General features: G+C 38.0%; 1 protein-coding gene across 1 annotated transcript; it reads left to right on the forward strand.

Moving 5' to 3' along the window:
* Nucleotides 1-60: 60 nt before the first annotated feature.
* Nucleotides 61-12,529, forward strand: LOC128213406 (dentin sialophosphoprotein-like). The gene is made up of 8 exons (XM_052919061.1): nt 61-213; nt 2,447-2,630; nt 3,460-3,653; nt 4,601-4,810; nt 5,097-5,384; nt 5,743-5,909; nt 6,719-6,953; nt 7,701-12,529. The coding sequence occupies exons 1-8, from the start codon at nt 138-140 to the stop codon at nt 11,411-11,413; spliced, it is 5,067 nt and encodes a 1,688-aa protein (XP_052775021.1). The 5' UTR covers nt 61-137; the 3' UTR covers nt 11,414-12,529.
* The last annotated feature ends 4,672 nt before the right edge of the window (nt 12,530-17,201 follow it).

Here is a 17,201-nt window from a genome sequence, read left to right on the forward strand (position 1 = left end):
AAAATTAAAGCAAGTTCAGTGACGATGAATGCGCATGAGCAATGACGTGACATCCGCCGTTTTTCAAACCATAACATTACCATTATGTACCAAATTTAGACTTATTTTATGTTTTTATTCGACGATGACTTGTAAATATGGCCCATTTTAATAACTACGATAGAGCTTTAGTTATTTTCTCCCTCCTCTCATACCTCACAGACATCGCCACAGGTAAAACCTTTCAAAAATTTACATGCAGTGCAGCAGTTTTCACGGTCCGTTTTTCAACCTGTCCTAAGCCTAAGGCCTAGGCTCAGGTGTTACGATTTGACACCTTCACTGCCATATTCAAACATGGGTTTAGCCACAATAATGCGCGTATAGGGAACTTTTTTTAAGATTTGGTTATTCATTTCGTTCCCTGGCGTAGAGTCGCCAACACAAAAACAACAAAGACTTTGAAGCGGCTGTTTATATGGAATAACATGAGTTGAAAAGTCTGCAATATAAGGTTGAAAATTACAACCAGGTAAGAATTGAAAAGTCTGTTCCTGCTTCTGATCCATATAAACGGTCGCTTCAGAGCCTTTGACTTTTATTTGGCAACTCTACGCATCCATATCGTGGGTCTGTAAACAATTGATTGTGATCCGTCCACGCATGCCTAGATTATGGGCCTTGAAAGTATAAAAAATCAGTGCGTCATTAAACAATTGCTTGTGAACACGATACACTCTTCAGTTTTGATTGTATCTCGATAAAACTTGTACAGTATCAAGATATCCATTAGAGCTCAGTTCCTTTCGAAATCCAGCCAGAGCCGCCCATGCATGCCTTGATTATGGGCCTTGAAAGTATAAAAAATCAGTGCGTTATTAATTAATTGCTTGTGAACAGGATACAGTCTTCAGTTTTGATTGTATCTCGATGAAACTTGTACAGTACAGTGCTCCAGCTTTTAAAATAATTGATATTGTATTTTACAGACAAGACTCACCATTTTAAACATTTATTTGATTGCTTCAAATGTCTGTCTTTGTTGTTTTTTTCTTCATTTTGCATGATTTTAGGAGAAATGTGTGACATTGCACTGAAGAAGACTCCAGACAAGTACAATCATACTACCAAAGACAAAAAGACAAAATTTAAATTTGACATTCAAACACACCTTTCTTAATTTCGAGAAAACAACAACATTTTGTTCAAGTCTGAAAATCATGGAAAATGAGATTTTAATAATTGAGTATGAAAACAAAACAAATTCGAGGGGGAGACCCCCCCCCCCCCCCCAAGTCGCCCCTACACGACTCATGTAGCATGCCCTTTTCAAAACTCTACCCTGCCCTTTTCAAATCCTGGCTGGAGCACTGCAGTATCAAGATGTCCATTAGAGCTAGGTTCCTTTCGAAAACAAGCCAGATCCGCTTTGCATGCCTTGATTATGGGCCTTGATAGTATAAAAAAATGTTATTTTTAGCTAAGTCTATTTTTAGCAAAGTCTACATGAGCGAAGTCTATTTTTAGCCAAGTTTATGGAAAGTCACAATTGCTTGTGAATGTTTGTTCAAATTATGTCCCTGGGGTCATTACTGGCCACGCCCCCGGGTTCACAGGTTTGGTATACTTAAATTGGGAAATGTTAAAAACTTTTTTGTCTGAAACAGCTATGCAGATCCTTGCTATTTTGAACAAGAAGGCTTAATTTAGTGGTCCACAGCCATGGTTGTTCAAATAATGCCCCTTGGGTCAAAACTGGCCCTGCCCTGGGGGTCAAAAATTTCCTCAAGACTTATTTAAGAAATATTTTCATAATCTTCTTGTTTCAAACCACAAGGCCCATACCTTTGATATTTGTTGTGGAGCATCATATGATGACTAGCAAAACATTTGAAATTATGCCCCTTGGCCAAAAGCTGGCCCCACCCCTTTTGATTTACTTTTTATTTTTTAAGGCTACAGCAATGACATTTTGACCATGTGAACAGTTTTGCAAATGAGCATCAATGTTGTCCTCGGATGTCCTTGACTTTGACCATTTGACCAACTTTTTTCATTTTAAAGCTACAGAAATGAAATTTTGACTATGAGCAAATATTTTTAACCCTCATATTACCTTTACTTGGCACATATTAAAATAGTTCATGCAACTAATCTGCTTACAACACTTTCTGTCCTCAGATGTTGAACGTGCAGCGTTTTCAGCTTACCCAAACACAAAAAGTGAACCATATATTTTTTGCTTATTACTCATACATACTTGCTCTGGATTGAAAATGACCACAAGAGCCATACCAGTAGCGCAAAAGCCCTCTTGGGTCTCTTGTTTGTTTCTAGGGTGGCCCAGTTATTCAATATACATTTGCTGTCAATGAGTAATATTTAAAAAAAGCTTTTATTATAAGTATTTTAGTGTATGTTTATAGTGGTATAAATATAATTGATACTTGTTAATTTTCCTTTCCAGACATTGCCTTGATTGTGTACTTCCTGTCGTTGGGACATGCAGTATGGGGAGCCCTGACACTGAGCTTTGTGGCGCTGTCTGCCATATTGATGCAGGTTTTCAGTTTCCATTGGCATGTAACAGACCGCACGCTGACATGGAGAACATTTGTGGTGCACATCCTATTCTTGGCTCCAACACACAGGTTGGAAGCAACAATTGCTAGATAAATACAGATGTAGTTGTATAATATGACAAATGATAAATTCCATGTGACTATTTAATTCCATGTTACTATTTTTCTTTTACAATATCAATGTCAGTTTTTACACTCATTTTAGTGACTTAAAAATACATTAAATAATGTAGTAGAACATATACATGATTCCCTGGGGTTTGAAAATTTGTTGCCACTTTTTCATAGGGGGCTATGTAAGGCCCTTTTGTGTGTTGATATAAGAAAGATAATTTGGAACTATAATGAACAAAATGTGAGGGATGTGATTGAACTGGCAGATGAAGGGCTGAAACCATTACAGCAAGTGGTTTTCGACCACTTTAATAAGGTGAAGCACCCTGCCCAGGTGCAAAACTGGGTTTTTTCTAGAACCTCTTGAGGGCTATTCTTCTTTAAGCTAACAGAGGTGTGAAGCATCCAGTTAACTTTTTATAATCAGTTTTAAAAAAATGGGGCGGAAAGGGGTTGGGGCAGCGGCATGGAGCCATTGGATTCTTGGAAATCCACAGACAAATGGCATCACAGGCCCAGTGAAATAAATAAAGAAGTGATTTAACAAAAATATAGAAACTGCACATTTAATTAGCACATTGATGCAATAACTTAATTTTCACTGTATAAAGATCACATGTTTTTAGCACATTGTCATACAATTACATATTCTTTATTGACAAAATAAATCGGTAAGTACGGAAAGAATCAAAAGTACACGTTCATTTCCTTACTTTTGCAACGTAAATGTTCATGACTGTGTAAGACTGAAAGAGATTGATCATGATTGTTATCTTATTGTCAGGTACATTGCTGTATATCGTCGAGGCATGAAGTCTCGGAAGACGGGGAGAATGGAAGACCTGGAGGCTGCATACAGAGGGTTGAATGATATCAGCATTCTGCGCCTCTTTGAGACGTTTCTTGAGTCTGCCCCTCAACTCATTCTCCAACTTTACATTGTTCTTTCTGACCTAGACAACTATAACACCCTCCTTGGTATAAATAATTTTAAACAGTTAAATTTGAACAATAAGGGACAAACATGTTTTATCACAGTTAGGTTTAGGTTTGATTTTAAAGTAGCTGTTAATAAAGTGTCATGTATAATAACTGAACATTGGAAACAGTAGTGACACTGTGATCATGATTGCATGTTCATCTTCATGTGTTAAATACACAGTTTCCTGTGCAGATGGAAATTTCTGACCCTTGGTCACATGCGAAAACCGTTAATACGGCTTGCTGAAGAACTGCCTATGCAGTGTTTGCATGGCTCATATCCATCCATCTGTGCCAGAAACACAATTGGTACCTTTTCCTGCTTACCTAAAAGTTATAAAGTTAGATGGTTTTGCACAAAGCTGGTGCATCAATGCTTATTGACTTAAGAACACGCAGAAATTACAGGTCACAGTTGTCATGAATGAGTTCTTAAGAACATTGCACTTTAACCCAGTTTGAATTAATCTTTTTTTTGGTTGATAAATATTGCTTTTTGAGAATGAAAAAGTATCAGTTGCGTGTTTCTGGAAAAATCAAACCCTTGGCACACATTAACTCAGCAAGACTCGTTACATGCTTTCGCTCATGCTGGGGTCAGATTGTTCCATAAACATGAAATGAAGCATAAAAAATACATATTGGGCCAATTGTTAAGAACTTTGTTGAAGTTAACAATACTGTTATGATGATAATTGTTTACTTTCAAATCTATACTCTGGACATTCATAGGTACATTTGTTCGGTAATTCTTACATATTTTGAGAAAACTGTTTAAGCTGTGCTTGTTTTATATAGATATATCACCCAACGTAAAAAGAATCACCTATTTTTATGTTAACTTTATCAAACTTATGAACAATCGGAACAAAGTTATTAACTGTTAACTACTGCTGCGCTTATTTAATGTCAGATTTAAAACAAACAGTAACTAATGTTTACAGGCTTTTCCCTGTTCTTCTCCCTGACGTCTGTTGCCTGGGCGATGACCTCATACATGGACGCCCTCCATCTAGCTTACCAAAAGCTGTACAAGCGTAGCTGGATGGCCATGTTCATGCACGTGTTATGGCAGTCAGGGATGGTCACAGCCAGAGTTGTGTCCATTGTCCTCTTCACTACTGTCTTCCAAGCCTACGTGGCCATTCCATTGGGTAGGGGCTGTATTCTTTTAGTCATTTTCTGAAATTATTATAGTATTTTCTCAGTACAGTTACCATATTATACTGTTTATAAGACACAGTTTTTTACCCCTGTATATTATGTCCACTTTGACATGTCTTAATTCTAAAGACTAAATGAGAGGATTAAATCCAAAACTGATGGCAGGCTTAATTGTTAGACTTAAATGTTGTTGAATATCCGATGAACAATAGGCCTGATGACAGAATTCCATTTAGTATGTCATAGACGTGGTCACATTATTTCTCCATATTTCAGCTGTCCATTTTGTCATTATGATGGTCTGGATAACCAGGCTGAACCCTGAGTTTGGCACAACAAAATGCGAGCGCCGCCTCTTCACAGTGATTTCCTCAGTTATCCACATTTTCTGCTTCCTGAACTTGAAGGACGGCATGGCTCGCTATCGCATGGCTTTCTTCTACATCCTCGTACTGGTGGAGACGGCCATGTACATGACTGTCTGGTACATGTGTAAGACATTTGTGGGGCCCATCTGGTTTGATGTGACTGCATTCTCTGTGGTGTTTGGCAGCTTCGCTTTTGGTAAGATTTTGTTATGAACATGTAATGTATTAAGTCTTTGTATTAAAAGTATAAAGTAATGATATTTGATGCAAATTTAGACTTCTGAAAATAGCCAGTTGGTTCCTAGAAAATTGATCTAACAGTGGATATTACAGAATTTTGTTTACAAGCCTTATACCTGCATTACTTTTTTTTTGAAAATTATGACAGACTCAAATATTTCACTAGTGTCAGATGTGCAGACATTTGCTGATTTTTTACCAATGCCTTGGACAGGATATAACTAGCTTATTACTAAACTGACGGCCAGTTTATATGTCTTGTATGTGAATCAATGATGAATGTCGGCTTTACAACTGAAGTATTTTTTCTGCAGGCACCCTGTGTATGCTGCTGTACTATGGATGTTGTCACAGCAGTGGGCCGGCCCCACTCAGGAAGAAGCCCCAGGAGTTCCTCAAGCCTGCACACCACAGCTACAGGCCCACAGGGATACACACACCTTCATACGCACCCAGAAAGGAACAGGAGCCAGAGAAGCAGGTAAATCCGATAATTGTTCACGTGGTTGTATTATCAGCTTTGACTTGTTTAAAAAGCAGTTCTTAAAATGTTTGCTAGAAATAGGTATATTCTAGTATTGAAGTATTAGCAATGAACAAACTCTATATTTACTAAATAGCAAATATTTCTTGAGCTGGCGAATCTGATGACCTCGTTCCTACCTTTCTTCCTTCTATTTTCATATTAGATATACTGATGGTACATTGAAACCTAAATAAGTCAAGCACCATTGCCGGTCCCAAATACACTTATCAGTAATCATACACAAAAACTTTAATTTGAGGTCGTAATTTCACACATTTTCCCGAAAGTATGTTTCAAAACAATTTACAATGGTATATAAAACCATCTGTATTTAAATATTTACAATTGCTGCAATCAAATAATAGAACTGAGCTTATTAAACTATGTATGTTTGTTAAAGACTCTCTTAAAGTAAGATCGTCTTTAATAAATCTTGAATAGAACTTAATATGGTAAAAATTGTACTTTTTCTCTAATTTTTTTTAATAGATAGATTATAACATTACAATATTTATCCAATTTATTTATTTTTGGCTGGAAAAGAACAATACATTAATATGTAATGATTTAAAATATATTTTAATAACTGATTTAAGAACATTGGCATCAGTCTGCAATGCTCTTGTCTACATTTATGTAGAAAGTAGACTTACTATCTGCTAGACTATTTATAATTCAGAAACATTTTAGTGAACTGGTGTATTTTCAGTAAACATTTAAGCTGCTGCAGAATCACTAATTTGATTTTCCATTTCTTATTCCAGCAGTTTACCAAACCAGTACGACAGCCAATATTTGACGTATCCACCACATCTGCTCGCATCAACCAGTGGCTTAGTGCGTCCCTGGACCTGAGTAAGGAGGGGCTTACCGACAACCCGGACCGCATGCTTGACCCCGCCATCCGAACACGTAACCATGGTGACTGGGTTGCGGGTGCAGATGGACTGTCACTCACTGGTAGTGGGGCTAATGGCTCTGCTGGGAGATCTTTGCTAGGTAAATGCAGTCTATTCATATGTTTTGGGTAATTATACTGTTGTATGTTAAGGTTTAAATTTTGGAGAATTTCATTTGTAAGCTATGATATAAAGTGGTGTAGTATTTCATTATCATAAATCTCTTTTTGAAGTAAAATCTGAATCGTTAATTTGCTATGAATTTAATGAAAATATTTAAGCTTAGTGACTTATTTTAAGCTTGACTAATCAAAGAATATGAGAGCAATACTAATCTCCCTGGCATTGGTGTCGCCTTGGTTAATGTATTGCATGTTTAATAGCACATTTAAGTTCATATCCCAGCAAAAACATCATGTTTTACATTGAAACTTTAGACAATTGCTCCCATCCAACTGACTTAATCTATGGAGTTAGATAACTCTATCTTTCATATATTACAAGTTATGGCCCTTGATTATTCAACTAAAAAAATTGGTTACGGTTATGCATGTAAGCACTCATTCGTAAATATCTCTTTAACTTCTTCATAGTATATTGGATTGAGACTTTATACAATAGTTCTCAACCATCAAATCTACTTGATTTATGGATTAGATAACTCCATAATTAATGTGTAATTATGGCAAATTGATTTTAAAACTAAGTAATTCTGGTTAAGTCAAGAGTGCTTTCTCTGAGACAGTTGATGTTTGGATTGAATATACCTCAAGGCCTCTAAAGAAAAGAAAAGGTCCATAAATTAAAAAAAAATCCATATTTCAAATTTTAAAATCTACTTTTCCAGATGGTTCGAGGAACATGTCTGGGCTGCAGGTGAGCAGTACAGGTGACCAGTCGCATCTAGGTCGCTCTGCCTTGGCCACAAGTCTACAGGAGAGGTCCCAGCACTCTATCCCTGACCAAAACCTCATTGAGATGTTCTCACAGATCAGACATGACCCATCTTTTGTCTCCAATACCTCTATGAGTGACTCATTCTTTGATCAAACACGAAGACAGAGTGGAGGCAAAGACGCACTATCACCACAGCAAAACTCAAGTGGGTGGTGTACAAATGAGCAGCAAAACTTGTTAAGTGAGATCTCAATACCGAAAGGGAGACAATCAAGAGTGTCCAACAATTCTGACTTGTCCTTGAAGCATGAACGATCTCCTTATTCCCCACAGAACAGACTGTATCAGTATGACCAGCATAACTCCCTGAATGAACTACCATACTCCAAGGACAGACATTCCAGGCCCTCAAATGATTCATCTAGGTCTACCACATATGAACAATCGCCATTGAATTCTGGCTATCAAAATAATTATATTTCACCAAAATACAGCAGTCTGCCAGTATTCTATGGACAAGAACAGGTAAACCCTTCTACAGAAATGCCTTATCTGAAAGGAAGGCACTCGAGACTGTCAAATGATTCAGCAAGGTCTGCTGGCTTTAATGATTCCTTGAATGGAAATGTCAGCACTGATCGACTGAACCCAGTGAATATTTCACCTTTAGACCCCAGCAAGCTGTGGGAGGAATCACAAAACAGACTGGCTGTCACACCTAAACTGAGGGATTACATGAACATGCCTAGTGCTGATTCAGATACACAACTAAATAGATCTGATGAAAGAAAAGCTGTTGTGACAGTAACACCAGATGAATGCAGGGGGATCACCCATTTATCATTGTCTTATAGTGACTTGAACTCAGCTGACAATACTATGAACAAACAAAACAGTTCGAGTTGTGAAAACAGCAGACATGTTCCAAATAGCTCTTACTACAATAAATATGGTGTGAGCAAATCCATTGAGTCTATAAATGAGAGTAAGAACATGGGTGACTCACAGCTGTTGTCATTCTCTGATACCTCCCTGCCTCTCCCGGATAGTTCTTCAGGATCACGACATCGCCTGTCAGACCCCCAGCCAGATATAGTCCAGAGTGTGTCTGGAATGGGCAATAAGTCGGGGCACGGAGCAGACAGACATAGGGGTCATCACAATAAAAATTCGCCTGGAGACAGTGGTCGGATGCTATCCACTGGAAGCCTAAGTAGCAGGGAGTGCTCATCATACCTGTCTGATAGAGGTATTTCATCATCAGATAAAGGTCTGTCCTCCTCCAACCAGACAAGTGACAACTCAGCCCTGAGGTCAAGATCTAGCGGATTCCAGAGTGATGATTCAAACTTCAGTATGGCTAGCCCATCCTGCTTGAATTTCTGTGCTCAGAATCAGTTTCAGTCTACCCCACTAGTAGAAAATGAAATAACATCCATTACCTCTACTCCAAGTGAGCTACCAGTCACAAGAAAGAAAAGGAGCTTAGACAATGAAGTATTTGAGCCATCCTTCAGTTCACAATCTGATAATCCATATAGATCTGAAGCCAAAAAGAGACAATTCATGAATAACCCTACAGGTGCTCTGTTTTTCTCAGAGTCTAATGAGCAGATGGATTCTCCAAGCCTGCCTCCACTAAGAGTGTCCAGACGGTCGTCATCAGCAGAGTCTGGGTCATCAGGGAGGTTTTTTAAAGATCCAACACTGGATGATGATGATATTAGTCAGTCCCAGGCAAGATCAGATCAAGATTTATCCAAATATCCTAACTTGTCATCAGCATCATTGAGGCAGAGAGGTAGCAGCAGCACATTCATGGAAAAGTCCAGTCTGTCTGCTCTGTTGTCTGACATGTCCAACAGCAGATCTGGAGGGATGCAGTCATCGGAGGAGACTCTGTCACTGTCCTCTGACCCTGACTCGCTGAAAAGAAACTCCCGAATAAAGCAGGGTGATAGTCCAATGAAAAAGGCTGCCAGCTTGCCCTACCTAGATTGTAACAATGAGATTGGTGAACTACGAAGTGATTTAATAGGGAGTTATGCTAGCCTGCCCTACAGAAAGCAAGTTTCTGATTACTTGTGTAAAGATGATAGTGAGAAAAATAGGCTTCAAGAGCTTTATTCTGAATACTCTGAAGCAAATACTTCCACTCCAGTGGCAGTGACCAGTGATAAGGGAGCAAGAAACAATGGTGTACCTAACTACGTTAATATTGACACTCTTAATATTGGTAAAGTGAAAAACAGCTGTGATTCTCCATTCAGACTTGGTACAAATGTGGAAAAATTCAGCAGAGAGAGGTGGCGGACCAGCTTGGATGAGGAAATGAGAGACCAGTTGGAGAAGGACATGGAGAGACTGGCTCCTAAGAAATTACATCAGATTAGAGCCAAGAGCGAAGTTCCCCGCAAAAAGATCTCCCCTGTCAATATCACCGAATATGCAGAATCTCCTTATAAATTTAGAAACCAACCTAAATCCAGTGCTGTGTATGAGAACATAAAATCTGTGAGCAGAGACAGTCTAACAGAAAGTGTGAGTTCTGCAAACACATCAGTGCATCCTGACTATGAAAATCTGTTTGTTCAGAGTGCATTTCTGGCTAAATGCCCTATTGCCACTCCAGAAAGCCTGTCTGATTCACTGTATGGTGAAGAACCTATTGAACATACTACTATTTCAGACTATGGCAAGAAAAAACGAACATTATCTGGTGTACCTGAAAGGCAGGAGGAGGTACATAATGAATCACTGAGTGATGAAAGTGTTAGGTCTATAGAACTAGGGAGAAATAAATCTCCAATCAACATATCTGGAGTGAATAGTGCTTTCAGGCAAGTCAAAAGAAGTCCAGAGCCAGGCAACACTAGTCCAGGGACAGCCACCACTAATGCTACATACGTAATGCCTAATGACAGTGTAAACAGTACTGGGGAATGGTCGTTGAATAACAGAACAGCAGATAACCAGTTTGCAGTGCCAACCAGTATACCCAGGCGACGTTCCAATGTGTCACATATCTCACAAGGCTCAACAATATCTGATACTGCATCTTCATCATTCCAGTGGACAATGGACTCAGATGTGACATCTGCCACTGGCATGCTAGAAACCACTAATCAGACTCCCAGGAATTTCCTCAAGATGGCTGGTAAGAATGCGCTCAGCTTCTCCATGTCAAGTTATCCTAGGGATGACAGCGTTAGCCAGTGTTCATCCCAGCATTCCTACTCGGACTCCATACCCTGGGAAGACTCAGCCAACAAGTCAAGTTCTTTTCAAGCTCCCGATAATTTGAGATCTACTTCCAGACAACCCTTGAAAGCACTAGAGAACACTCCAGTTTTTTCACCCATATATGGGCAAGACAAGGGAATCAGCTTGGAGATGCTGAGTCGTAAGAGGTTTATGAGCACACCAAAGTTGTCCACAGGTTCAGAAATGAGTGTGTCGAGGATGTCTGATGAGTCTGGGTCCATGGTAGGAACCAGAACCCCGCACAGGCGGCGCAGTTCAGGGATAAACAAGCGCACCTTCGCTGACAACACAAGTACGTGGAGCTCACAAAGTGAGGGAGATCTGGAAAACATGGTACCCAGCCGGGAGACCTCTGTACATGATCAGAGTCACGGCCTGAACAAAACAACTTATATTTAAACTTTGTACTGGATTTTGGTTTTATTCAGTTTTAGACGAGTGTTGTTAGATCTGACATTTAGATTGGCCAAGTTTTATGAACTATCTTTGGCTTACTTAAGTTAGCATAGTTATTCATAATATCAAATTGCAAACATTACAGTGAATTCTAGTATATTAATATATAGTGAATATTAGTAGATTGACATGCATGATGTTGATGTTATGATATTGTCATTAGAATGTGGCGTATTTTGGTATTGTATCTTTAATTCAACACATCTCGAGTTCTGACGATATGATTTTCAATTACTTAAAAGCCTATAATTATGATGTATAAATAAAAATTCAAAGCATTTTTTTCCCTGATGTATACCTTTGATATGATAAAACATTGTAAAAGTAAGTTGTTTTTTATTCCACATTTCAGTTCATCATAATTTTAGACTGTGGTATATTTTATTTAGGATTTTAATTGTCATTTCAAGAAAAAGTCATTAGTATTTTGTTACATTCAATTCTAGAAATGAACTACACAGCTATGTACAATATCTCCACACCTTGCCTATCTATACACCTGTTGGTCACATTTATCTTTTTTATGGTTTGATATTCTATAAATCCTATCCTCTCAGTTTTATGGTTTTACATTTTACCGTCCTCGATTTGTAGTTTATAAGTTTGTAAATATAAATGGTTAGGGAGTGTCTTGATGTTACTATTAGTTATTGTTTAAATTACAACCTTATCCATTAGCAAAATATGTAGGAAGATGTGTTTTTTTCTAACATGTATAATTGATGGAAACCAGATTGAGTAATAGTTAAATGGAAGTATTATTTACATTTTGTATTCCCTTACTTTGTATCCTTCAAGTTTTAGTCCCATTCCTTTCATGTTGTATATCATTACTGTTTATAAATATACTTCTTGCTCCGATATTAGTCTTTTTTATATAAATTCACTCATTCCTTTCATCAATTGTAAGATTTAAAATATTTAAAGGTTTTGTAAACTTATCTATATGGTTATGTATTATTATGCTTGTAGGTCAAGTACGGTATGTACATTAGTTTTGTAAACATTTTTTTCTTCTACCACTGGTGTGTTCATCAATAAACTGTGTACACTTTGCAACTGTGTTCATTTTAATTTAATTCAAGGTGGCAGGTCAGAATGATTTATGATGACGATTGACACAAGCTTGAAAAGACAACATATTTTCCTGCATTGGTATTACATTCAGTTTCATTGCCAGTCTTTCTGTTAATTTTCATGGCTGGGCTGTTACTTTGTCATGGACGGGGTAAGATTACGAAATAACTAGTTGTTTGACACGTAAAGGTTACATGTTGCATGCAAGCCCCACAGCTCTATCTTGAAGGTCTATTAAAGGGATGCTGCATAAATGCATGTTGAGCTCTTGTAGTTCTTACAGACCTGTAACTTTGTCATGCATAGATGAAATCTTCAAACAAAATGCTACTTGTAATCAGCACGCAAAGTTAAGAGTGTCATGTGAAAAACCCACGTCACTTCCTTAAAAGTAGGGATGCAAACGAATGGCAAAATCGATATTCGAATATTCGGTAATTCTTTCGATAGAATATTCGAATATTCGATAAAAATTGAATCTTTAAAAAGTTATAGTTATCTATTAATTTTAGTTATAAACCACGATACCCTTTTCTTTATCTGTCGAATGTTTCCAGTGTTATCGTAATACAATACAATACATAGCAGCGTGTCGAATATTATTACATCGACATATGAAATACATATCTAGCACATAACGAGCACATAACAAGCACATACAATTCAATGAAATCACTCATCAATAAAATCATCACATATGATGGCCTTGTTCTTATTCAGAAATATTATCTTATCAATAAGATCACATGACAGTCTGTTATTAAGTTTGTTAACAATGAGTCCGGCGCAGGAGAAAATTCTTTCTGATGGCACAGACGTCGCAGGTATCCCAAGCAGTTGGCGAGCAACATGTGCAACGCGAGGAAAGCGTCCCTCGTTCTTTTTCCATCATGCAAGTGGAGTGGCCTCCTCGTCGGAAGGTTCGTGCCGGTACCGACGCAGCTCGTCGTTAGCCGTCTTGGTCGTCTTTGGAACCATGAAGCTAAGACGGGGTCGTTTGGAGGGTGTTGACGCACTCTCGTCGGGGTTGGCAACCGAAATGGAACATCGTCCAATCTACTCTCGAGCGCGTCTTCCGTGTAGCGCCGCTGTTTCGACAGACAGGAAGTCCAGGTCTTTGTAGCGGGGGTCCAATAGAGGGGCAAGGACTAGGGTGGATGTGGCGGTGGCATCGTTCGAAGGTCGGAAGCAGCGAGGAAGCTCAGCAGCAATAACACCCTTCACTTCCTTGACGACATGGGAATCAGCCTCGCATGCACGGAGTGTGTTGTCCAAAAGACTTGTCACGATGAGATAAACTTCACTGCATGACACGTTCTTCTCCGTTGACATATACGAAGTCGTCTCAGTCAAATGACTGAGTATGTCGCTCAGCTCGGAGACGACGGTCCACTCGCCGTCCTTCAACGACAGGTGATGGTCGGCCTTCCGGGTAACCCGAGTGTCCAGCATGAGGTCGGACAGGACGCGGCGTTGCTCGTTCAGCCGGGCCAGTATAGCATGCGTGATGTTCCATCGGGTTGTAACATCCTGCACCAGCTCGTGTTTGGGCACCTTTAGAGTAGCTTGGCGCTTGCGCATTTCGGCCGTCAATGTAGTCGAGTGTTTGATGTGCCCGACCAGCTTACGACATCTGGAGACGACCCTGTTGACATCCGGGAGAGCAAATGCCGGCTTGATGGCCAGCTGCAGTGTTTGCCCAAAGCACCCAAATCATGTTTAAGACCAGAAACGGTAAACTTTTTCATTGATTGCTGTTTACTGCTTTCACTTTGAGAACTCGGATGCTTAGCCTTCACGTGATTCCAGAGATTAGTCGTCGTGCCCATGTACGACAACCTCACACTGCATAGTTTGCACGTGACAGATTTCTTGTCAACAGAGCGGGTGAAAAAAGTCCATACTTCAGATGTGGCTGGCATCTTTTACGTTGTTAAGAAATACAAATCTAATATATAATAATAATAATAAGTTTAACTTATAATGTTTTGCGAACATATATTCTGAAGGAATGAAGTGGTATCTACTTTCAGCGTATAATATCAATCACCGATTTGAGCAATATTGCTCAGCTTATTTGGCAGGCAAACTGACAAGAGGGTGTGAAGGCCGCTTCCTTAAATTCTTAATTGGCATGGTCATTTAAAAGAACTGAAAATCAATTAAACTTGTTTGATGTCACTTCCTAATAGCCAGTTATTTTACAAATATGGACACTGTTTATAGTACCCTACGATCGATCCCTAATTGACACATGACGCACACTCGATTGTCATCTCGTTAACGCCTCAGGCACAAGATGCGTATTGTTGTAAAAACAAGACAATATAATTTTAAACACAACAACTGCCCTAAAGACTCAAGGTTTATATCATTATTTTTTGAAAAAAATAATCGAATATTCGAATACCGATTTTAACATTCGAATACTAAACGTTCGATCGAATATTCGAATATTCGTTTGCATCCCTACTTAAAAGTCAAGGTCATAATTAGACATTAATCATAATGGAATGATCAGTGTCTTGGCTGTAACTGTTCTGCAAGATAAATAAAATGGGAAAGATGTTCAGCACATTGAGGCCACATGTTGGGTTGTACACACAGGTGAATTATCTCTGTATTTATCACTACCCGACACCAGTCAAATAGAGGGTCTTGCATATAGGTAAGCTCTTCCAAGTTAACACATTCATGTACAACATGTTGAGGTAAATAAAGACAATGAAATGAAAAATCTCAAAAGAATTGACAAAGATTTATGATGTTAACCTATTACATTGTACCATAGTCTTAATAAGTACATGTGTTGGCATATTCCATTGATCTGATCTTAGGGTGCATTCGTCACTTACAGTGACAGCTCATATTTAGACTTCAAAACAATCGTGATGAAACTTGACAATCTTTGTCAGAGGAATCACATCTGTTCGGAGTTCTGCCACATGTGCATCAATAACAGATGGTGTACTTCTTGAGCAGGCAGTACCTTAAATATTCAAAATATAATATGGACAGTGTTTTTCGTAAAATAATGCAGGTTAGATGAATTGCCTCACAAACAAGAATTATGTCCCTTCACATTATTATTTAAATACAGTATGCTTACCTTTTGGGTATGATAATTGGATAACGTTAGCAGTATCAATTTACAGTCAGTTTGGTCCCGTGGCCCAAGTATTGGTATCCTATCAAATTCTTAAATATTTGTATTGAAAAAATGTTGTCCTTGAGCAAAATTGAAAACTTCATATCTTATAATGCCTAAGATGCATGTTAATGAGTAAGACCGTGCATAGCGCATTTCAAATTCTAATTTAACATCACACACAACGCTATTACAAAATGATACACATTTTGGCTCGACTATTCGAAAAATAAGGAGAGCTATACCACTCACCTTGGCGTCGGCGTCACACCTTGGTTAAGGTTTTGCATGTAAGCTCTTTTAAGTCATTATCTCAGTAAACACATCATTTATTGCACTGAAACTTTGGATATGTATTCCCAACTATCTTACTATATTAATGAAGTAAGATAACACTTATTTGAATATAATGCAAATAATAGGCCTTTATTATTTGACGTAGAAATTCTAGTTAAGGTTTTGCATGTAAGCACACATAGGTTAATATCTCAGCAACTACTTGAGATATTGCATTGAGACTTTATACAATGGTACTCAACCATCCAACCTACTTAATTAACCAAGTTAGATAACTCTAGTTTGCATTTAATGCAAATTAATTGCCCTTTATTATTCGACTTAGAAATTCTGGTTAAGGTTTTGCATGTAACCACATTTAAGTCAATATTCTCAACAAATATATTATGTATTGCATTTAAACTTTAGTTTTGTATTTCCATCTAACCTGCTAAATGAAAGAAGTAAGATAACACTTTTTTGAATTTAATGCCAATTATGGGCCTTTATCATTTGACTTAGAAATTCTGGTTAAGGTTTTACATGTAAGCACACATAGGTTAATATCTCAGCAACTATTTGATGTATTGCATGGTACTCAACCATCCAACCTACTTCATTAACCATGTTAGATAACTTGAGTTTGCATTTAATGCAAATAATTGCCCTTTGTTATTCGACTTACACTTTACACACAAGCTCCCAACCATTTAACCTTCTTATTTAATCAAGTAAGATAACTCTCTTCATAGTATATAATTTTAGCCCCTTTATTATGCGACTTAGAAATTCTGGTTAAGGTCTTGCATGTGAGCACACATAGGATAAAATCTCAGTAACTACTTGATGTATTGCACTGAGACTTTATACAATGGTATTCAACCACCCAACCTACTTGAATAACCAAGTTAGATAACTGTTTTTTGCAAATAATGGCCCTTTATTATTAGACAGAAAATCTGGTTAAAATTTTGCATGTGACCACATTTATGTTAATATATCAGCACATCATGTATTGCATTAAAATCTAATATAACAGTGATCCATGCATGTTTCCCCAAAAATTTTCAATCCTTACTTTGAAAAGCGGCGGAAAAGTCGAGCGTGCTGTCTCTGTGACAGCTCTTGTTTAATGTATCAATATTAAAACTATCTAACAATTTTAGTTGTTTCACTATTTTAAAATCATTATGGAATGTAAATGGAAAAAAAATTGCTTATTATTGCAGA

This window comes from Mya arenaria, chromosome 13 (genome assembly GCF_026914265.1).
Source record: "Mya arenaria isolate MELC-2E11 chromosome 13, ASM2691426v1".
Classification (NCBI taxonomy): domain Eukaryota; kingdom Metazoa; phylum Mollusca; class Bivalvia; order Myida; family Myidae; genus Mya; species Mya arenaria.

Bases quoted from the DNA above. Each gene is read 5' to 3' on its own strand.
- LOC128213406 (XM_052919061.1), top strand. From the start codon at position 138: ATGGCCCATTTTAATAACTACGATAGAGCTTTAGTTATTTTCTCCCTC. The intron at 4,811-5,096 runs GTAGGGGCTGTA...TCCATATTTCAG, and splicing joins CTACGTGGCCATTCCATTGG to CTGTCCATTTTGTCATTATG. The intron at 6,954-7,700 runs GTAAATGCAGTC...CTACTTTTCCAG, and splicing joins TGCTGGGAGATCTTTGCTAG to ATGGTTCGAGGAACATGTCT.